A 24,883-nucleotide genomic window follows, 5' to 3' on the forward strand; every position below is an offset into this window, starting at 1 on the left:
TTCTTACTGGCAGATTCAGAAAGTACAAAGCAATTTCTGCTCTCAGAAATGAAGCTTATTTTGTGCATGTGTCTGAACATTGCTTGTATCACATAAATATTTTGATGATAAAACAACACCTATGTATGCTCCCCTAAGAAGTGTGAGATGCATGCCTGGTACAGGTAGTCCTCAGTTAATGACTGCCTTGTTCAGCAACTGTTTGAACTGAAGATGGCAGAAGTTACTTTTCTTTTTTTGTATTTCTCTCTCTTTTGTTATTTTTCCCCTCTTTTTGATCTTTCTATATTTTACTTTTTTCTGAAACTGATTTTTTTTTTAAAAAAAAAGAACTTATGATGGCACTGAAAAAGTAGATTTATGACCAGTCCTTGAACTTATGGCTGTTGCAGTGTCCCCGCAGCCATGTGATCATGATTCGGGTGCTTGGCAATCAGCATGTATTTACAATGATCACAGCATCCCACAGTCATGTCATCAACATTTGTGACCTTCACTGTCGGCTTCCGATAAGCAAAGTCAATGGGAATCTGGCCAGAAGTTGCAAGTCAAAGTCATGTGATGTCACACTTAATGACCGGGGATGATTCACTTAACAACCACAGAGAACTGATGTTGTAAATTGGGTGTGGTCACATGATGCTTCACTTAATGACCATGTCACTTAGCAATGGAGTTAATGGTCCCAATTGCAGTAGTTAAATGAGGACTACTTGTAAATGGGTAAACCTCATTGGGTGAGCATGCAGTTTTTAGCACTTGATATTCATTGGGAAAGGAATATAACTCACTTGGGGTTCCTCTCTACTTGTTATGTATCAGATAAGTCCTTTCAAAAAACCCAATTCCATTGGTGATCCATTTTGGCAAAGAACTTGGATATCCCTATATTAAGCTAAATAGATGAGGAAAAAGTGATCATAATCATATTGCTAATCAAAGTTGCAGAAAGCATGACATACGTCATTATTCTGGTCACCGCTCTCTCTTATTTTTCTCTGATTCATTGCTTCAAATTTGCATCAACATGTTCCTGAAATATTATTTTGTATACCAGAACATGAGAGAGTATTTTTTCCTGAAGGTGTCATGACTCATCTGGCTCTGAAACTGCATCATGGTGATTTGCTAAAACTCCAGACCATCTTCCCTGTTTTGTTATCTCACCCCATCTTTTTCAGAATAGCATCACCTTTCCTTTCTTCTCATGGAACTGCTATCCTGTCACTTGACCTACAGTATGTCATCATTACTGCAATTTCCAATGTACAAGATCATATGACCTTGCCTCTTTCTGACTCACTACCATTCCATTAGCACTTTTCCTTTGCATTGTATGATGTAAATCCTACCTTAATCCCTTGGTAACAACTCTGGAGTAGACTGATCTTTACCTTTCATTGAGCTATCTCTATAAAAGTCCCTATGTAGTTATGCAGTGAAAAATGTCTAGCAGTGCAACTTTTAATGCACTTTCTGTAGCCTTTCCTAAAATCAAGTTCTTTGCCAAATAGCTTGGAAGAATTCTTCCAAGAAATAATATCTCATTCACAACTGGAAGAAATAAAAAACTTCAGACCCTGCGGGAAACAGATGCTGATTTAAAAGCTACTAATGAAGAAGAGTGGTGTTTACTTTTCCAGATATTGTGAAAATTTAGTAGGTTAATCTTAACTATACCCAATACTAATCAACCATTATACTTTTGATTACAGTGTCTTCCTCAGTCTTCTGTCTGTCAACATGGCAAATGCAGGGAACATGGGACTGGGCAAAGATTGTAATGCTCAGAGACAGCCACAGTATGGATCTATTTGTTTAGTAATGTATATGGTTCTTCATATTGCCTTACATGTACCCAGTGAGCATCAACATGATTTTAATGTCTGTTTTTCCTATACTGCCCTTGAAGGTTAAAATGTTATCTCGGAGAAGCCTAGAGTATCACTGTAGATCTAGCTTTGATCATTAGGGCAGTTTTTTTTTTTTTTAATCCGCGCTCAGTCATTACTGACCCTGCAGTGACTGCTTGGACGAGTCCTTGCAGTTTTCAAGGCAATTGTTTCGGAAGTGGTTTGCCAGAGCCCCCTTCCTAGAGCAGAGCCCAGCTGGCGAGCGCAGGAGGCGGGATTTCTGTTGCTTCGCGCCCTTTTCGGGCGAGCGCGGTTTCGCGCTTACCAGCAACTGCTCCCAACTCCTTTTGCAAGGCGCCACCAGCATTTTTCCTCCCACCAGAGTGAGAGTACCCATTTATCTACTCGCGTGAGTTTTCGACCTGTTGGGTTGACAGGAACTGGGGAGGAAACAGGAGCTCACCCTGTTTAACGCGAAGGCTGGACTCGAACTGCTGAAGCGTCGACCATTTCTGGCCAGCAACTTTCAGCGTCATTAAGCCGCTACGCCACCGTGTCCCCCCATTAGGGCAGTAACGAGGATCAATTTTGGACACAGTTGCATGAGTTTGTGGCATCTTTTATTGTACTAAATATTGTTCTTCTTTTTATTTTATTGCTATATTCCCACCAGACTGACTCTCTCTTCTATTTGATTTCCTGAAATATTTAACATTGATATAATCATAAAACACACATGGGGCATTTTTTGGCATTGTCCAGCTATTGACTGGATCTGCAGCATTTTTCAGTTAATGCTTGTGTACGTCTGTGGTGCTTTGAATCAATTTATGAAATTAAACATTTAATTCCAATTGCAAACAAATAATGTATTCACTAGCAAAGTATATACAAGTGAGGGAGTGGAAATATTAGCTCTTTTTCCCATTCTGCTATCTAGTGTAAGTTTTTTCATTCAAAGTAATATAAATTCAACTAAAAATATACAATCTTACAAGGAAGGAATAAGAACATAATAAACGTATATCCCCCTCTAGTGTGGAAGAAGCTAACAATTCTATAGCTTTAGGTCATTCATCACTGTACATACCAGTGATATCATTAAAGGTTTCAGTTATTAAAACAAGAAAGGGAAACGTACAAAGGTTGTGTCTATTTCCCCTTCCTTCCTTCCTTCCTTCCTTCCTTCCTTCCTTCCTTCCTTCCTTCCTTCCTTCCTTCCTTCCTTCCTTCCTTCCTTCCTTCCTTCCTTCCTTCCTCAATTTCTAGACCACCAACTTCCATTTTATCACCTTCGAAATAAGTGGAAGTGACTAGTTTATGAACTGCATGGAATGGAAATATTTTTTTATTGCCATAGTAACAAAATATATCAGTGGGGAAGAGAACATGACTACAAAAATGTAAAGCCTTTAGGCCTCAAGCAACAGATCCTATAGATACAAAACACGAAGAACCAATTATTTTCCAAACCTGATGGTCAATAAAGTAAGTACTTCTGTTTCTAATGTATTATTTTGTGCTTATTGTCATGAATCAGGTAGTATCAAGTAAATCACTTAACTTTTTAGAGAGAAATACTATTGTGCAATTTTCATCCTCTCTGGCTGTTTTTAAAAGAAATGTGAAAACTCACTTCTGTCAACTGGTTTTCTGATTCTGATTGGTACTCTGTATTGTAATTTATGTTTGTTTGCTGATCTGGTAATATTTTATGTGGTTTTACTGTTAATTATTTATTCGATTTATGTCACTGTTTATTAATCCATGATTTTATGTTAAATACTGTGTTATACACTGTCATTGGCTGGTTTGCCAGGCGTGACCTGCTAGAAATGTGGCAATAAATAAATAAGAGTTTCATATTTTACTTAAATTAGGGCTACTAAATCTGGGCTGTAAAAATCCAGGTCTAGATGGCAGCAAATAGATGCAGAAAACTTTTAAATCTTTCTGCTATCCAGATTTTGGCTACCCAGATCCAGTAACTCTAAAAAAGAAATCTGGCTGAAAAACAACTCCAGTCCATGTATGACTGGCAATTTATATACCTGTCTCATTTTTCTTATGAAATTGAGATAAAAAGGAAAGATGAAGTGATTATGTCAAGTATCTTCAAAAGAGCTTACAAAAATCCCTTAAATGTCTAAGAGTTATGGATATGCACTCTAGAATAAGTATACCAAATTCCAGAAACATATTTTGCAAAGAGTACTGTTGGTCTGTGAAACACAGATACAAATAAAAGAAATGTAGGATGAGACCATAATCGCCAATCATTCTGAGAGAAATAGGGCTATATTTAGTGCTCTTGAAATATTTGTCAATTGAATATTACACTTCAGATCTGACTGTTCAACAAAAACGATCAACAGTTTACTGGGTAACAGAAATTGGTCTTTAGATCTTTCATGAATGATACGTCGGAAACAAGGAAATGACAACCACAGAATTATGGGAATCTTACAGATTAATGGGTGAAATGCATCTTTTCAATGCCCTGCATTATCTCTGGTTTTCAAGACTGAACTTCATAGATACAGAAATTCAGAAGTGTACACATTCTTTCTGCATGCTCTCCAAATACAGAGCATGGAATAGTTCCAGTATAACACATGGAACTATAACACATGTCAGGGACTACATATATCAAAGTATCTCCTTATTTATTTTTAAAAGCCACCCAAAACCAGCATGACAGGGGGAAGGCTAGATAAGAAATCTCTTTGACAGGCTAGATTTAACATCTAGGAAAACTTCATTGGCAGAATGAATATAATGGCTGAGTTCATACTAAACTGTGATTTGTTTACTGTTGGCTGAACATGCTGTTTATCGGTGGCTTACTGAACAAGCTATAGTTAAATAAATGATGGTTTAATGCACTGTGTGAACCTAGCCAATATATATTTATACCTTTTAACTCACCTTGTGATAGGTAGTATCCTCAGGATACTGGACAGACATTCCATGGTCCCTCTTAAAATGAACAAACAAGCTGGCTTACCACATTTTGAAGAGAAAGAAATAAAACTAGGGAAAGAGGGGGTTAAAAGACCCCTAAGCCCAGAGTCCAGAGGTTAAAATTGCTATCTGTGTCATTGGTTTTGAGAGTGTACCATAAAAGCCATCACAATTAGGGACTCCTGTATTCAGCCAACAAGCCAGTAGGACGGACACAGGTAACCCTACTATTACTTGTGAGTCTAGTGAAAGGCATGGTGAGTGCTCTTACACGCATCCCCATTAATGTCTAAACACGGAGGGAATAGAAGGAACATGATCAGAAAAAGGCAATGCTTTAATCATGATATTGATTTAAAATTGAGAAAGGATGCCTGCAGTCCAGAATGTAAACCTCCCTTTCCTGCTCCGATGTACCTTTGTTTCACTGTTCCTGAAACAAAATAAGAAATCCTCATTTTGGAAAAAAAGAAGTCACTACTTGTTTGGGGAAATCATCATGGAGAAAGAGATGGAGCCCTCCTGCCCAGCCCACATTTGTGAAGTTAAAAATAAACTCATGTGTTCATAAAGCATCTGCCTCTCCAGAGGACCTGAAAGAAGTTATTCCTCCAAACTCTAACACCCTGGCCACAGGGGGATATTTTTCTTTCAAATGTCAGTTTAACCCCTTGCTTTTTTGTTTGTCTTAATCCCAAGAGACAGTCTGAGTCATTGTTTCCTTTGCAATGTTCTCTTTAAACCAATGTTGTGCTAAAATGTGCTTACAGATTTTTGTTTTCCTCTGTTGTACCTCTCTTATTTTTGGAATGTTTTACAATTTCTTTGAAATTTCTCCTGGTGGTGTTTTTGAGCTTTATAGCTGGAGGATACTACTGCTGTTGATGTTTTCTCTAATATATCTTTCCATCCTTCTGAAGTCTGGGTGGGGGTGGGGTAGGGAAGGGACATTTCCCAATGGGGGGGGGGGGGAATCCAATGGGAAGATAATGGCTTCCTTTCATGGAAGCCTGGACAGTCTGAGCATCACTGGAGAGACAATCGATAGACAAGACAGCCCCTGTTGGCCATCTCAGGACCTTTTTGGAAGAAAGTTCAAAGGCAGATTTGATTTCATCAGACTGAATGAAAAGTGGTAGAAAAATACACAGACTTTGTCCGGACTAATTGAAAGCTCTTGTGAAGGGAAGGCTACTTCACCTGGCAGGGATCCTGCTGGCTTAACCCAAAGTAAATTTGCTGACTTCAAGGGTGACTTCTTCCTTCTTCTGATTCCGTGGCATTGGGCTGCCCGAGCACCCAACCAACCGTATCTTTTATTCGGACCCACCTCTCACCCTCCCCGCTCTCTTTCTGAGATCTTTTCTGCAGAAACGAGTGGAAATAAATGCGTGCGGTTTGGCAGCCCAGACAGGCAGGGGTGGAAACGAAGGTCTGATGGTTGTTTATTCCTGTGAGGTACGGCGTCCATGCGTGCGCAAACCCTGGGGACTCGTTATTTCGCCCTGGCTCCGAATTGGGGCACTGGGTGAATGTTCCAGGGGACGCGGACCGGCTCCCCGCTCCCTCCCAGCGCGACCAGCTTCCGCACCAGGCACCTCTCTTCCCCCTCCTCCCGCTGGCCAGGGCCGGGCCGGGCTTGGCTGGAGCGAAGACGGTGCCATCCCCAGGCCGGCGACCCCTCCTCTCCTTCCTGTTGGGTTCCAGGAGGAGCTTTTAAGGGCGGTCTCCTTTAAGATCTCTCCGAGGAGGCTGACTCGAGAGGAGGAGTTACGGAGATCTGCAGATGAACATTCTCGAGTGGAGGAGAGAAGGAAAAAGCACCAGAAGCGGGGAGGCTGGAGCGCGGGGAAGTGGCGGCCCGGCATCTAAGGCCTTGGCGGCAGCAGACAGAACGGCAGCAGCAGCAGCAGCAGCAGCAGCAGCAGCAGCAGCAGCAGCAGCAGGAGGAGGAAAAAGACAACACAACACACACACACGCATCGGAGCAGCGGCAGCGGCGGCGGCGGCGGCGGCTGCTGCCGCTGGGCGAACAAGGCGTCTCGCAGGAGTCGCACCTCGGCTTGGGCGCCCAGACGGGACAACCGAGGAAGATGAAGGAGAGCTGACCCTATTACAGGCTGCCACCACTCCGCGCTTGGAAGTGAAGTGTCGAGTTCCCTTTCTCCTCCTCTTCCCCCCCATTTTTCCCCCGCTGTAGGTGAACCTGCATCCAGCCCTTCCTCGCTAGCTCTGGGCTATTAATATTATTATTAATATTATTATTATTATTATTATTATTATTACTATTATTATCACAACAAAACGTCGCGTGTGCGCGTTCTGTTTTTGTTTGGGTATCCGAAAGGGGGGAAAGAGGAGGAGGAGGAGGAGAAGGAGGAGGAGGAGGAGGAGGGAGAAAGACAGCGGCCGGAGAAAAGGAGCTTTCTCTCTTCCTTCTCCACTGAAGCACACAGTCCACTATGATCTTACTCGCCTTCAGCACTGCAAGTCGGGGGGATTTCGTGCATCAATCCAGAGTCCTCTTCCTGCAAGCCTTGCTTTGGATTTTATGTGCCACCGGATGCCGAGCGGAGCAGTATTTCAATGTAGAGGTAAGGTCGGGGCGGTGTGCCTGCTGTGCTTCCTTTCTTCCGGCGTTGCTGCGTGCGTAGCTTCAGTACAAACAAGCTAGCCAGTCCTTGCTTCCGAGAGACGCTTTTCCTTCCCGAGTCCCTGAGAGTTTCCCGTCTCCGACAAGCCTTGCTTAGCTAGGTGATCCCGTTATCCCCGGCGGCAGGCGCGCTCGGAGCGCACCATTGTGCCGAGCGAGGTGAGAGTGGGAAACCGCGCGCTCGCTCGGGCACAGCCGACTGGACCGGCGGCGGCGTGAAAGGCACCGGTGGACGTCCGTCCCCGGGCTCGTCGCGATCGGAGTGCAGAAAGGACCTCAGGATTTCATACCGCTCATTCTCCCTCGGACTGGCCTCTTTGCAAAAAGACATACGCTCGGGTGCGAACAAGCTGGAGAGGAAATTGCCATTGTTTCAGCAGAGCTGGGCTTCTTTTGTCACGGAAAAGCTCTCCTTTGCCCGGGGTTGCTGAACTTGGGCTGAAACAAACGTTTTTCTTTCCGGCAACTGCAAACTTGGGAAAAGAACTCAGGAGATGGAGTTAGCTAAAAGTGGGAAGGTGAAGGAGATCCAGACCAGATTTATTGTGGTTTTGCTCCCCCTTCCATTTTTCAGTGGTGTTTTGGGTTCTCAGCCCTAGTCCAAGATTTCTTGATTTGGTTGTGCTTTCTATTGGACCAGGATTTTATATTGCAAGTCTTTTCAAAAAGAAGCCCCACAGAGCTCAGTAGAATTATCTCACAGGCACAGTGTAGGCTTCATTTGCTTTAGATTCTCATCTGTCATTAACTTAATATGGTTTACTTCACCCTTCCCCACCTTATTTTATTTGCTCTGTGCAATTAGCTGTAAAATAATTTGTCCTTATCTTCTCCGAAGTTGGATCCATTCCAGTGGCAGCTAACTACTTATATGTGATGGCTCTATATTGACTCAATTCCTTTAGTTTCTACCTTACATTCCTACCATCTTCACTACATCTTTCATCTTTGTCAGCCACTGTTCTTGGCAGAGAACTTCATCCTTCATAACTTCTATTTTTGTACAAGACGCACTCTGTTTCACATTTGACACCTACAATTAGTTACTTTTTGACCCCAGAGCACTTTAAAACCTAAGATTACTCTTGTGCATATCTGATGTCTGTCTCCACCCTCGTCTTACTGCTTTCGCTTTCAAAATCTCATACTTTTTAAAGCAAAAAAGTATGATGAACTACGGTCATCATTTATTATCTTCCCTATTTTGACAAGAATATGTATATATGAGATTTCCCCCTACCTCCTGATCTTGGTTATGATATTTAACAAGGTGGCTCAATTGTTTCTGTTAGATTTTATGATATGTTTACTAGATTCTTTGTATTGATTACTTTCCTCTTTCTCCCCATCTACTCTAATTGGGTCTCATAAGGTTAAGCAGCAAACAATTTGAACAGAAAATGCATCTTTCTAAATGTTTTAGAGTGGCAGATACCTCTTGGCTTAACTGTGCTGATCTTATCAGGACTGACACTAGTCAGCCGTTCAACTTCCCCTTGATGCTTCTCTTTACTCTTATTCTTCCAATAAGAAGCACAGGAGAGCACGGGGGAGGAGGGTAAGACCACCAATAAGGTCTTGCCATAGGATCATCATCATGTAGGAAAGCTCTTCTAGGTCTAAAAGCTTTTCTCGCTTACCACTGGAGTTGCTGGCCAACAGCCTTCTCTGCAGGAAATAGGCCAGCAGCAGATGGTGCTAGGACATGAGGAGTAAAACTAGTTTAGTCTGTTGGGAACATATGAAGAGGCCAGCATAAACAATGAGAAGGAGAGGGCGAAAGTCAACATAGTGGAAGAGTACAAAAAGAAGCGAAGTTGGAGAAGTTCTCTGTTTCCTGGTGGTGTTTTGTTTAGTACTAGCATGTTCATCACAATCGTGTATAAGTGAAATTCAGAATTCATAAACCTCAAAGAGTAAGGCTGAAGCATGTGGACTTTTGCATAATATCAGTAATAGAGTAATCCAGATATAGAAAGCATTTCCAATTCCTAGATGCCAGTACTACACTGAGTCTCCTAGGGACCAGTCGGTTGGGATTTCCTCAGACTTAGAAAATGTCCCTGTTGCTGTGTGAGAGCAGATAGTGATATCCTTACCCATCTTCTTCTGCCTCTTCAAAATCAGCATGGTTTCTGCTACTGTGCTGCAAGTACATTAATTTTCATTTATGCTTCAGTAAGGCTGAGAGTTTTTCAACTGCAGTTTGTCATAAACTGGAGCTGCTATGCCACAATGGCAAAGGGAATGTAAGGCTAAGAACTTGGCAGTGTTATGGTGACACTCTGCCATGTATTTCTCTGTGTCAGCACCAGACCCATAAAACACTTACCAAGGACAGTAAATTACTTAAAAACCATCCATACTTGAGCACAGCAAGTTTTGTTCCAGGAACAATTTAAGTTAATACAAAAATGAGAGGATTGCTATCCATTGAAAACCTTTGGGGTTGGCGTTTATGGCTGCTGAATACATAGTAGAGATAAATAGATTTTAATCTCATTGTGGCCAGTCTTTGGCATATGTCTGAATTATTTATATTGATGCTTGAACTTTTTTGCAGTAGTCTTAAAATACTAAAACTGCACGTGCATGGCACTTGTTTGACATTTTGTAGGCTACATAGATTTAATACAGCTGTAAGAAAAGACATCAGAAATTGTATGTAACACATATTATTTGAATTTCTATCTCATGGAAACCAAACATAGTATTGGCAGAAGAGGCTGGAAGTGGATTACATGCACACTCTTTCCTTTGCAATCCTCCCTTCCCCCCATTGTTACATAGAGAATCTTGAATTGGATAAGATGTGATGAAGAGGTTCCTGAAGATTCAGAGAAGGAATCTTCTGTGACTGGAACTCTGCCCAGAGCTTAATGACTTATAAGCCTACACTTTTACTGTTACAAACCAAACCTTGCTCACTTTGGTAATATCGAATTTTAACCTACTAGAGATTTGATTTACAGTATAAATGAAAATGAAACATTCTGCATGTTTCTTTGTGAATCTTAGTTGAGTAATAGATTTAGATCTAACTAAACAAGACCACAAAGAATATAAATCTTTATGGGAGTCAGGCAATCATTGAGATATTTAAAGGGGCAGATCTCTATGAATTGCCATCCATAGATGAGACAATGAAATGTAGTTTCCAGAAATGGAGTGGCATATAACTTGAAGTAATCTAAATAAATAAACTCCTCAGTAGATCCCACAAACACTGTGTAAGTTTGGGGAATAGAGATAGCTGCCTTAATCTTGGTCATCATCTAATATTATAAATATTGAACTGTTAGTTTGCTTACCCACATGTGTATCTCCATTTATTTAGAAACATTAGATCCATATGCCATGTGTCAAAGTCTATTCTCTTGGAAGTCATCAGTACATATGTTTTATGTGTGTAGTAGCTGCATGGTGTATCAAAGCTGCAACAAACTTCTGTTTAGGCACCTAGTATTGTTTTCTCATTTTTAATAATCTGCGCCCTCAGCTGGTTGATTAAGACACTAATAAGTATATCTGGATGTTTATTTCACTTGGTTATGTTCATCTGCTTGGCTGAATATAGCTGCAATGGCATGAGACCTAATATCACATAGTAGACTGAGACTTCAGAGGACTAACGTATTACTGTGCTATAGCAAAGAAGGTTAAGAGTCCTTTGTCAGTTTAAGAAGTAATTAACAGTTTTAACAATTACCTGAAATGTTCAGGAACATATCTATATCCATTGTTATAGATCAGTATTTCTTGTTCTTTTAAAAAATATACTTTACCTCTGCTATTCATGAATATTTCAGCAGAAGTGAGCATGCTTAGAATGCAAAAGGTTTTAGATTCAATAGTTGGCATCCCTAGATACAGCTGGAAAAATGTCTTCCTGCAGTTCCAGAAGCTTCAGCTACTTGGTGTTGAAAATTCTGGGACAAATGGATTAGTGGAGTAGTGGTCTGAACTAGTATTGACAGCTTCCTTCAGTTCTCTGTCCCTGTTATGCTAAAATAATATATGCAACTGCTGGCTTATTTTACAACATTGCAAATGAATCCACAATGGCTACTAGCTTGTTAACAATTCATGACTTTAAAAAAATCAATTTTAATACAATTCTCTTGTGTAGAGATAATGCCTATGGAATACAAGTGATCATGTGATCAGCCACTTTGCAAGGGTTTTGCTTTTATCACAATATTATAAGTACAGAAAACCATATCTATGAAATACTGGTTCTGAAAATCAGAATTCTGTGAATGAAGCTGTTAGGGCTGTGCAAAGCATCTGAAAGAGGTGATTCTCCAAGTGTTGGTGCAAATGAAGAACCTCTTGTTGAAGTGTGTAAGCAACTACAAGGCTTGCATGGCTACTTTGGAAACTTCCACTTGCTGCATGATGTGTTTGTGCTCCAGCAGAAGTGTTGTCTGTGCATGGATGTGCAGACAGTTGGGAACAGCTTTTGAAGCATCTGTGGTAATTTTGCAAAGGATGGGCTGCTTTAGTGCTATTTTTGAACCAAGGCACTTTGAAAACACTTATTTCAAATGCTTTGCACAGCTCCAGAATCTAGGCCAGTCTTCTGTGATCTGTTGTCCTCCAGATGTTTTGGAAGATAATGCCCATTTCTAACACATCTGGAAGGTGTGAGATGGGGGACAGATGGTGTGATCTCTGGAATGCAGAAATAATTGAAAATGGAAACATTAGGCTATGTTAGGCCTATAAAATCTAGGGCCCCAGAAGGTATTGGAAGGAGTCCTAACCTTAATTTTTTGGGATGACCAGTGGTTCCTATTTCCAATTTAAGTGATTCTAATTGAAACCTTGTTTATATTTTATTTTCTGATGCCAATTACTTTCATTCTGTCTTGTGTATACAGGATTGATCAATGCTTAGTGGAAAGGATTCAGGGAGTTTTTTGAAGCCAGACCTGGTTTATCATAAGCAAGCCTTTATTAGTATTAAAAGGAGTAGATAAAGATTAACACTGCCAATTATGAAATAAAACACAGTGGAATCTAAACCTGAGAAATATAGAATGTAGAATGCCCCCTCCCATGCCAACAATAGCTGCAGATATCTTCATTTTTCTACTGTTAACAAACTTCAGAATGAGTGGTCTGCTGTCACTGAATTGTTACATATGACCTTTCTGTTTCTATTTGTTTGACATCTAGTTCTTCTTCATAGTTCTCTGAAAATAATGTACTTTTCAAAGACTTTAGGTGGAAAAGTATTTCACTTGGAAAAAAGGTGGAGCACAATTTGCTAGAACTAAGTCTCATTAAACTAAGTGCAGATTCATTCTGAGTAGATGTGGAAAGAAGTGGGTTGTGCATGTGTTTGAATTGCCCTTTCTACAGTAATAAGTATAGAAGAAAGTCTGATAATTTCTCAGTTTTATTTTTGATTGGAAGTAGTGAAGTACTGTATCTTAAACAGACTTCATTAAAACAAATGAGAAAAGCACCCTGGGGATAAATATATGTAAAACGTAGAAAAACTGCAATTTATATAATTTATAGAAGAGGATTGAATAGGGATAGATAGGGATTTTCTAGAATATTTTTGTGTGATCTCAATAGATTACCAGGGCTCATGATGCCAAATATCATAATAATATATTTAATAATAACAATATAGTGACTTTTTTCCCTTTTTTTTTTACATTTATTTCAGGCTGCTGGAATTGGGAAAGATTGGGGAAAAAAATAAGGAACGGGTTTATGTGTAAAAAGGATTACAAGCTTAGTAGTGATTCTGAAAACAAAAACCTGGTTTGTTACATATTTAGGGGTACTCTGTTCCTTAATTCTTCTTGGTGTATTTACTTATGACTACAGTGAGTGGACCTATTAACCTGCCAATCATCTTCATATTTTATATATCCTTTATATGTATGATCCGTTGTGAGATTATGACAATATCAGCTAGGGTAATTGAGTTAGTTATGGCTGTATTAGGCATTTATTCTTATATTTCAGTGCAGAGCTGATTCTGATACTGAAAACTTAAACTTTCCCCCCATGTTGGTTTTGTGTTGGCTCAATGTCTTTATCCTTGACACTAGTAATAATCTAAATTAGGTCTCACTGAGAACATTAAAATATTCATATGCAACTAGTTTTAATAGTAGACTTAAAGACAGCATTTTGGAGACATTTAAATATTCAAATATCTTCAAGTTGTTAATAGCTGGATGGCAGTTAGATATAAATGAAAAAGGAGCCCCTTTTTCAGTAGGATGTGCCAGTGGTCCACTACAGTGTTTATTTAGATGATTAACTAATGTCTCAATATGATGATTACAAAGACAATTTAAAGTTTGTTAAGTTAATTTACAGACCTGAGATTTGTACAGCCCTTGATCTTTTGGCTCATGATAGAGGTTAGAATGTACTTCCTCTCATCTTTGCTGTTCCAAACCACATAGCAATTGGAGCTAAAAGTAATAGTTTATTATAATTTAAGATACAGAGAAGTCAAGCTATAAAACTGCAGTGTTTAACAATGAAAAACTGTGTGTTGTGATATGAACAGAAACAAGTAAATATTGTTAAATTTGGATACTACTTATTGATCTTTACTAAGGCTCAGCAGGACTTCACTTTTGATTCCAACAAGGTGCTCTGGAGTGTACAGGAGTGCAAATGTAGGACTGGTCTGCAATTCAATTTTTTCCTAGAACCACAAGGCAACTGCAGAAAGCACCTGGTTGAACTTATTATCCATACGTGTGGGTATTTTATTCAGATCTACTAGATCAACTTTTTCCTACTTGTCACCCATTTAGATCAGAGCTTACATTTATGAGAAGGTCATTTGGACCAGGTTCTCGTTCCTTTTCTCAAAAATATAGTAATCCATGAAGAATAAAGTTTGATTAAACAGGTGGTTGGCTGGCCTTATTAAAACATTCTGGACACATCTTCAGGGATGAATTATTGAAATCCATCTAACAATATTCAGCAATATCAGTAGTATAACTGTCTGGAGGATGGAGTTTATGTTTTCACAGATATGAGTGACTGTCCTTAAATTATCTTGCAGACATACTGCAATTCACAATTCTGTTGTATTTCTCAGAGAGCTGGATCCCAAATTATTCTGAATCACTCAGAACAACTCTACTGGAGAGCATTAATATGACAAGAACATGGCTTTCCTCTGCTTCCATGATTATTTACACCAGAGATAGGCAACTTGGTCCTCTTGAGATATTTTGAACTACGGGTCTCTCCTTGGATACCATGTTGCTTATATTCTAATTTCTGAACAAGGCTTTTGTGATATTTCTGTATGATCTGTAATAAGGGCAGAGAGAAGGACAGTGGTTTTGCACTTGCTATTTGTTTAGTATCACATCTACCTTATGTAGGAATGTAAAATGTTATTGTAGCTGTGGATTCAGCTACATGACATGTTGCTTTCTTAAATGTAAACTGTATGTACTTTTTAAAACTTTCATTTGTTTGATTGGTTAGTAACCATTCATACCACACTACTGATAACTGTAATTTAATCTAAGTATATTTTAGTATCTGGACATAGTTTAGTTTAATCAATGAAGAATTCATTTGGTATACATATTAGATATTAGATAGTTCTGTATTGCTGCTGTGGTATTTATTTGTGTGTTTTGGGGAACCCTACTTACATTCTCTATGTTAGGTGTGATAGTGAAAATTGATATCTCATTTTCCCAGACCTAAATCCATCTCTACAAATTATTGATTTCTAATAAAAATGTTTACGAATTGGATTCTTCAGCAGTCTGAATTTTCGCATCCTCTTCATTCTCAAGATTCTGGAAGGATTACTGAGCAGAAGAAGCACTCTGCAGGAAGACAAATTCATAGAACTAGCAAATTGTTTTTTTTCATAAGTTGGCTTTGAAATCAGTTTAATTACAAATTACTTCCCTATAGTAGTCATGTACTTAAACTAAACCATTTGATTTCAGGAAGAAGGCTAAATCACTGTGTGATTTAGTTTTGGACTTGTTGTGTGAGTAGTTTTCTGGAATGGAATTCTAGGATATATAGCCATACTCTCAATTGTAGGCAGTGCCAGCTCAAGGCCACATTGACTGATGGTACCACCTCCCACCAATATGAAGATTAGATACTTTTAGAATGATTTGGAAGGAGGGGCGGCATTGGCACCCCTTAAACTTTGCCACTATAGACCAGTGTCTACTTGTCCTTAGCCTAAATCTGCCCCTGCTGCTTTATATAGTTTTGGTAAGCAATTTTAAAGTGGAAGCTATGGTAGGAGAAGAAAGGCAAACAAGCAAATGGGAAGCCATGCTAATTTAAACTAAAACTTCACTATTTCTGACACAGAAGAATTACTTTTAAGAATTATTCAATATTTCAGAGTATCCTGGTCTTGTCAGCCTAGATCTTTAAAAACTCATTGTACGATTCTATACATGTTTGTTTATCTATTAATCACATTCATAACCTGCTGAACAACCTGGACTCCCAGTGGTTAGCTTATTTCTTTTTAAATCACTGGCCTCAATGAGGAGTAGTTCCAGGGCAGCCATTTTTTTTTTAAATTACAATGTTGGAAACAGGTATAGACTCAAATGATAGGCACAAAATGACTTAGTTTGAAGCTTTTTATAGTTAAGGACTGCTTGTTGGTCCTTGTTTTGTAGTGAGCAGATAGAGCAATTCCTCATGGCAAATAATGATATATGAGGCTGTGGATTGTGAGGAGACAAGGGGGGCAATATAATAAAGTAGTTCGTAAAAACCGATGGCTATTGCAGATGCTAGATTTTGCAGAATTGTTCTAAAACTGGCTCTACAGATATGCTCTGAATTTGACATTCATGTCATTCTAATTTTGAGTGCTGAAAGACGAATCTATTGCTTTTGTATGATTGATTTAAACAGTACATTTTAATATCTTAAATAAAAGATCTGTCACTTAAAAAAAAAACCCTTTTTCCTTTTTAAAAACTTTCTCCTGTTTGAGAGCATTGTTGTCCTCTAGATTCATCTAGGTTTTTCAGTGGTTTGGTGGTCAAATGATAATGATTTGGGTGTGTGTGTGTTAGTAACTGTATTACAAAGCTGCATTTAATCACATATTTATTATAATGATTTGATTATGGCTTCCCAGAAGAGGAGGCTAGTGATGTCTTCTCTGAATTGTTTGCCAAAATATTTTAAAATGGTCCAGAGAAGGTGAATGAGAATCTGTTCCAAAAACTTCTACAAGCTGCATCAGTGAAACCCCAGAGTTTCATACCATGTTTGGGATGATAACCAGAATGAAGCTAATCATGAAACAGAAGGGAAGGAGGGAGGGAGACACACACACACACACAAACACACACACAGAGGGTCCTCATTTAGCAATTGTCTCATTTAGTGATTGGTTGCAGTTACGACAGTGATGAAAAAGTAACTTTATGACCAATCCATGCATTTACAACCTTCGCAGGTTTGTAAAGCAAAGGGAAGCTGAAGTAAGATCATAAGCACAGTTGTGGTTAGCAACTGCTTTGCTTAACAACTGAGTTGCCTGTCCCAATTGTGGTTACTAAATAAGGACTACCTGTATATATACACACACATGTGTGGATATGTATTTGTGTAAGTGTGTTATGTATATATGTATGTATGTTAGACTTAACAATGAGTTGAAGAAATATATAAAGATAGTGAAGATAATTCAAATCTGATTTGTCAACAAAATTACTATAATTAAAATACAGAATCCTTTTAATAGTATTTTTTTTTATTCTTGGCATCATCCCTCTTCCTATCTATTGCTTGCATCCATACAGATTTATCTTGTTCTCATGTTCTATTCCTCCTGCTATTAAAAGTAATTACTTTAGAAAGCTCAAAAGGGAACTTTTCATAACAGTCATAGAATCTGCAAGATTGAAAGTACCTTGAAAAAAAATATTGTCATCCCACTGCCATACCTGGTGCCACTGTGTGAGGGATACAAGCTTAACCCTCTAGCTTTAATCCATAGCCAACAGGGATGAGAATGTGCAGGACACAGGCATTTGGAGGGGTTCACTGAGATGGGTGGCAAAAGGGACTTGATTGCTGTGGAGCTGCCCAGGACTTCTTGAAGACAGAGAAAATCTGCTTCCTTTTCTAGAAGAGCAGCATTTGCTACATAGACAATCTTGTATAGCTGTGTGAATGTTGATTGTGTGAAAGGATATTTTGGCCACCATTGGCCATTTTTTAAAGTTGGGCTAATCAAAGAATAGTACCCAAAGAGCTCAATGTAAATGTAGGCACAGCTTGGAATAACTAGTAGCGGGGTGTGTGAGAAAGTAGCTTTTTAGTTCATGCTGACTTCTTAAATGTAATGTCATGCAGTGAGAGGTAAGTGTTTATATATTAAAAATGGCATAAAAACTTACCAGCCCATTCAGTATTGCAGGATTTGGGGTGAGAATTCCAGGCATGTTATGAGATTATAATGTGACACTGCATTTCCTCTCCCTCATCAACCACGTTCAGTAACATTATAGACCACCAACTGTCCATAGGTCACCACTCAGAAACCACAGCTTTATTTCAGGTCGTGCTGAACATCTATATGACCATCACCATTTTAGTTTACCAAAAAGAAAGCAGAACAAAACCCCAAATCCAGTTTTAGTGTGGATTATTAATTAAATTAAAGAATACAGCTGCGTCCATTGTGTCTATTAATGAAGTGGATGATGGTCAGTTGGAATGCTGAAAAAGGAGTGGTTGCAAAAAATAACAATGTTTTCATGTGGCTTCTGTAGCAACCCCTAGTTGCATTCTTCCCCTCTGTTCCCTTTATTCAGACATGGGTAGTTTAGAAAAGAAGCAGCAGCAACTGTCATTCTAAACATCCAATAATTAAAACTTGCAAATGATTCCTGACTTCAATTCCCCTTCGGGAAGGTGACAGCCTACATGCAGGTTTCTATAATACTTTGGTTGGATTTTCTTCCTTAAGAGTGTTTTCAGTTAGGAATGTACAGAAAAAATACAGGCACCAGTACAGCTCAGTACCTTAGAAATATTACCCAAAGTTTTGTGACAAAATATTTATTAAATACCTTGTGAGGCTGTGAGTTTTCTTGATGTGCGTCTCCTATTTCAGCTCTGCTGTTCTACAGAATGTTTGGCAGGACTGGTACATTTATTTGACAAGACTATCTTGAAACCTTGTGCCAGAAGAATTCCCTCAGTGTGTTTTTATTCTCCCCCCAACCTTCCTTGTAAAGCAGTACTGACACTAAGGTACAACATCTTACAAATGGTTATTAGAAGAATAGAGCCTTTCTCCAGAAGGAAGCAATGGTAACCCAACCCTGTCTTTTCCTCTGCTCTTCTTAAATGTCCTTGCATTGCTAACATGGGTATGGTGGTTGCAGCTACAGTTTATGTGCTGTATGTTCATGGGCCAGGGAAGGAAGGTGTTAGTGCTTGCATGTCTCCATAGCGACCTTAATGTTGGCCTGATGCCTGTAATCTGGCCTGTTCACAAAGCATCAGGCCCAACTGAATTATTTAGTACCACTGGAGAAAAATATAGCAACAGGCTTCTGCTGAATGACTATGGAGAGAAGCAAGGTGACATCAGTAGCTTAGACTGTGACATGCAGGGGGTCTTAACAGCAAGCTGGCAGAACAGATTAAGGATTTACATTTTCCTTTTTTTTTTTTCACCCTTTCTTTTTGTAAACTGATATAGGCTCTTGTTCTTTCCTCTGCAAGGATAAGTGGACGACAGCATCAGTTTCATGAAGCAACTTTGCAGGTACTTTGGGTCCTGCAATTATCTTGGCACAGCTTCAGTTATTTTTGTTTTGTTTATCTTTTTAATGTGATTCCTTTGGCAGTAATGATCACAAGAATGGTAGACACAGGACAAATGAAGGCCGGACAGCACTACACACTGGTAATTTTTCCTGAGTATCTGTGCTTTGATTATCATACTTTGAAGCAAATAGGAATTCTGGACAGAAATGGATAATAACTTCAGGTACTTGGAAGAAATATTTTTACTACTAATTCTAAATGAAAAGCCATTTGGACAGCTACTCTTGGAATACTCTTGGAATAGAAGAATACAATTTTCATATTAAAAATGTGTGGCCAGTGGCCTCAAGCCTTGGAAGGCATGGTTCAGTTGTACCTCCACGTTAAGATGCCTTGAGCTTCAATGGGAAGCCACCACAAACCACAACCTATTATGTGCAATAGCAATCAGATGGTTCAGTGTCAATCAGCTATCCTGACAACTACCCTAACGTAAGACACAAATCAGACCTTGAATAACATATATGATATATGCATCTGCAAATATTTCAGAACTGTGAGGCTGATTTGGATATGCATTTCTATAAATAGACGTTAGGATCAGACTACACAAACTCCTTGTTTATTTACTTCCCTCCCCTTTTCTCTTGCAGTAAAGCTGTGAGGCAGAGCTCAGAAGTTTTCACATTTGTTCTTGGTTGACTGATGGTTAACCAGAGTTTATGATACGGATATGATGGTTTGATTCAAATGACACGCTAAGTGATTTGTTGGGTGTGAATTAGCATATTATGCAAACCCAGCCAACCCTTTGTAAATCAGGGTTGATTGTCTTCATTTGTAGATTCATTCATTCATTCATTCATTCATTCATTCATTCATTCATTCATTCATTCATTCAATTTATATAGCTGCCCATCTCACATATATGCCTCTGGGTGGCTCACACAATTAAAAACAAAAAACAATAAGTAGTTAGAAATAGCCAACTAAAATGAAAACCATTAGAACCAATTAAAAACACTTTAAAACTTAATTTGCAGGAGGGTACAATCCATACAGTGGCTAACAGTAGAGCCACCTAACAGGCTCCATACCACCACTGGGTTCCCAGGCATGTCTTGAGAGCCTTCTGAAAGGCCTGCAGGGTCAGGGCCAGTCTAACCTTGGGGGGAATGATGTTCCAAAGGGCAGGTGCTGCTGCAGAAAAGGCTCTCCTCAGATGACGTTCCTTGGAAGATGGGACCCATAACATGCCTCCCCTGTCAGACCTGATGGGATGGGTAAATGTAACCAAGGAGTGATCCCTCAGATAACCTGGTCCCATGCCATGTAAGACTTTATAGGTCATTACCAGCACCTTGAATTGAACCCAGAAGCAAACTGGCAACCAATGCAGTTTGCGGGGCAGAGATGTAATATGCCCTGATCGAGGAGCACACATAACTGCCCACACCGCTGCATTTGTACACCAGCTTAGCTTCCAGATGCTCTTCAAGGGCAGCCCCATGTAGAGTGCATTACAATAATCCATTCCGGAAGTGACCAGGGCAGGAGTAGATCCTCCTGATCCAGGAACAGGCACAACTGGTGCACAGCCTAAGTTGCACAAAGGCTGTCCTAGCCACAACTGCCACCTGCACATCCAGCAGAAGTTGAGTCCAGATTGCACACAAGGTATGTTTGGGGTTGTGCAACCCCATCCAGCACCAAAGACTTTCAGTTCTCAGAACATGAAGGCCTCAAAACCCAAAGCCACTCAGTCTTACTAGGGTTGAAGGTTAAGCATGTTATTCCTCATCCAAACCCGCATAGCCTCCAGACACCAGGACAGGACACCAACAGCCTCACTTAGTTTGCCAGAGGTGAAGTTACACAACTGGGTATCATCAGCATATTGATCTCTCACCCTGTAGTTATGGACAACCTCACTCAGTGGCTTCATGTAGATGTTAAATAGGAGTGGAGATAGTACTGAGCCCGGCAGCACCCCACAGAGTTGGACCTCTTGCTTTTCATCAACACCAACTAGAATTGACCCCAGAGGAAGGAAGAGAACCAGCACAATACAATGCTGTCCACTTGTTGTGACCTTCTAACACTAAAAGTCTCTTGTTTCTCAAGCAACATCCATCATTCAGACCAAACAACAAGCTGCAAAATACAGTTTCAAATCTGGTAAACCCAATCCTCCTCTTTCCTTGCATCTTGTGACACTTTAGAGTTAACTCATGGGTTTTGCCCTTGCTATACAAATTTAGATATATCTTTTTGCCATTGTTTGAATGGTACATCAGTTGTCAAAACAGGTATTGTCTGAAACAAAAACATCATTCCAGGCAAAACATTCATTTTTATCACAGAGATTCTCCCCAATAGTGACAATTTTAATTTCTCCCATCCTAACGTATCCTTCTTAATTTCATTCCATGTCTTATCATAACTATTTTGAAATAACATACAATTCATATTTGTCATAGTAATACCCAAGTATTTTACTTTTTTTCTCAATCTTAAAACCATTTTTCTCTATCTTCTAATTTCATTTTTTTTTTTTTTTGCTAACATCTTGGTCTTTTGATTATTAATCTTGAAACCTGCTAACATACCACTTATCCATCTTAAAACCTGCTCCCAACCCCCGGAGCCAGTCCAGAATACCATGGTGAGTGGTATTGAAGACCACCAAGAGGTCAAGAAGAGCAAGGATGGTCTTCTTGACCCATCCTGCTCTCTCCAGAAGTCATCCAAAAATGTGACCCATGCTCTTTCAGTCTCATGTCCAGGTCTGAAACCTGACTGAAAGGAGGCCAAGATAATCCACTTCATCCAGGATCCTCGGAAGTTGTTGCTTTTAACAATCTTCCTAAAAAGGAAAGGTTGGGTACTGGATGAAAATTGTCCAGTATGGTTGGATCCAGAGATGGCTTCTTTAGGAGGGGGTGAATTACCACCTCCTTAAGTGGTAAAGGAACAACCCCATCTCTTAAGGAAGAATTTACCACCGCCAGAATCCAACTGCATGTCACCTCCTGGGAGGCCTTTGCTAACCAGGAGGGGCACAGGTGGCTGAGCTCACAGTCATGAGTACCCTCTCCACTTCATCAGGGCCAACAGATTCAAATTCCTCCATGATAACAGGGCAAGACTGCACCCCAGGCACCTCCATAGGACCTGTAATAAGGGTGGTATCCAACTGAGAGTGAATCCAAGCAATGTTGTCTGACAGATGCTCTGCAGATTCCTCTGAGTGATCCTGCAGGTGAACCCCAGTGCCCCCTCTACCTAAGAGGGCTTGAGTCACCCTAAGCAAGGTCACCAGATGGCTCTCTGAGATGTAATAAGGGCAGAGAAATACTGATGTTTCCTTGCCACAAGGTAGGCCTTAATACTCTAACCTGTGTTTGATTTGATTCACTCCTTGTTGACATCCAGCAGCACTCCAGGCATCTCTTAACCCATTTCATTTCCCTCAACTTCTCTGTAAAACATAGGGTGTGCCAGGATCCATGGGAAAGGAGAGGCTGCATAGGTACATTCCGATCCAAGGCCCTCTCATTCCAAGCAGCAACCAAGGTCTCAACTGGACTGTGCAGCAAACCATCAGGAACAACTCCCAGCTCTCTCTGAAATCCATCAAGGTCCATCAGTTGCCAAGCATGGACCAATGAAATAGGTCCTGCCTCCCTGTGGTCGGGGGCAGCACCAGAGAATCTTATGGATACCAGGGCATGATCTGACTATGATGGGGAGCCACAGAAAATTCCCCTTGGTCATGTTACCATTGCTTTGACAAGAAAACCAGATCGGGTGTGCAACCACTGTCCTGTGTTGGGTCCTGGATGACCTGACATGGCTCTCATGGTAGCCATGAACTCCCAAGCAGCCTCAGACCTCATCCCTAAAGAAGGCTGGGGAACTCCACTGGCCACCCAGAAATGGAGTCAAGGAGCTCAGGCAGAGAGGTTGCTATGCAGCAGGGAGGCTGGTACAACAGCAACAGTCCCAACTGATGCCTAGAGCCCAACTTAATGAACAGCATCTCACATCTGGTAACTTGTGAGGCAACACCCCTGAAAGCTGCTAGAGACTCCCGAGTGACAATTGCCACCTGGGTTAACTCAGCCAATGTGGTGGATTGCAGAAGAAACCAAGGCTATCAGGAAGGAGGGGGTGCATTCCAGGAAGGGCAAGGAGACAAAAGGCAACACAGTCTGGAGATGGTGTGTAGGAAGCATAAGAGGTTCAGGATAGCCACTCCCTGGAATCTCTGAGAGTATATCCACTAGTTGCAGTAGTATAGATTTAGTCTGGCAAGATTCTGTCTATATGGTGTAAGCAAATAAAGGAACTGAACTCAGCTGGACTGTTTCACCATTGTCCTTGGGCTGGGCCTGACAGCCAATTGTGATTTATTGAGAAAACTTTGGCTTAGCACAAAGTGTGGATCAGATCAGGATAAATCTCTACTATAGTATGAATTTAGTTTACTCCAGAAAATTCTAGTTGATCAATCACAGTATAATTGCAATTCAGCATAAGGAAATAAATGGAATTAAAAGCTTTTACTCTGCTGTTGGCTAGTATATAGGAAGGGAATGTAGGGCTCAGTTGGGTTAATTACATTATGATAAATCATAGTCATCTTTAGCTGTTTCTAATGGGCTCACATTTTTGCGAGGTAGACAAAGAGCTGTTTAAAGAAGCCTATCTGAAAATGTAAGAATCATATGAATAGTTGCTATAGCTTTTTTTATGCACCTCTATAGACTAGAAGACTACTGGGCCTCACACTAGAAGACTCTTATGAGTCTGAACCTCATACTAGAAACCTCAAGAAATCCCTCTATAGAGGGGTTCTACAGTTTTAACAGATGCTATAACTGCTACTGACCAATAGGAGACATTATGCAACTGGTTTTGTCCTACTGGGACTCATCAAGCATGCCCTTTACTCAGACTGGAACTCATAGGCCTTTGCACTAGGTGACCATACAGTCCCAATAGGACAAAATTGGTCACATAGTAGCAATTACAGCATCTATATGAATAGTTTTGTTAGAAGTTACCCTAAGCTTGGAGCAAGAAGAATGTTCCGTGTAATGATTTTTTATCTAAAAGATGATTCAGAACTACTTAACAGCATTGATTTTTCTGAATTGAACACACTCTGAATTACATGTCAGAAAGTTAACATGAGTTGATCTAGAATACCCAGTAAATGACCTTTCAATACTATAGAATTGCAATTTTTTTTCTTTGCTTTGATCTGCTGTTGTTCAAAACACACATGGTTTGGAACAAGAACAGAAAGGAGTAATGAGATGAAATGTTTTAATTTTTCACTTAAAGTTTAATGAACAGTTATACTAAGAGATACATCCTTTCTTAATAGGAGGAACAGCAATATTTTGATACAACCTCTTAAATAAATGTCTGTATTCAAGAAAAATACATTAAAGCACTTATTTCATAAACACCATTGCCATTATCAATTATTCCTTGCTTGAGATTTTCAAATTTACACAGAAAATGGCCCAAATTCCACTTAGAAAATGTTGTATTTTTAGATTAGATTAGTCTGCCTTTTAAGATGCTCTTTGCATTACTGGGATTGTGGTGG

At 39.9% G+C, this 24,883-nt stretch overlaps 1 protein-coding gene across 1 annotated transcript in view; it reads left to right on the top strand.

Annotated features, from left to right (window-relative positions):
- The first annotated feature begins 5,850 nt into the window (after window positions 1-5,850).
- The window catches only part of MMP16 (matrix metallopeptidase 16), a 173,669-nt gene continuing 154,636 nt past the window's right edge, over window positions 5,851-24,883 (top strand). Inside the window, exon 1 of the mRNA XM_088149148.1 lies at window positions 5,851-7,411. Within this exon, the coding sequence (XP_088005274.1) occupies window positions 7,280-7,411 (132 nt within the window). The 5' untranslated portion in view covers window positions 5,851-7,279. The remainder of the gene's footprint in view (window positions 7,412-24,883) is intronic.

Source organism: Python bivittatus, unplaced genomic scaffold, assembly GCF_059951505.1.
Source record: "Python bivittatus isolate LINGU-HERP-01145 unplaced genomic scaffold, Pbiv_v1 ctg000590_np1212, whole genome shotgun sequence".
NCBI classification, from domain to species: Eukaryota; Metazoa; Chordata; class Lepidosauria; order Squamata; family Pythonidae; genus Python; species Python bivittatus.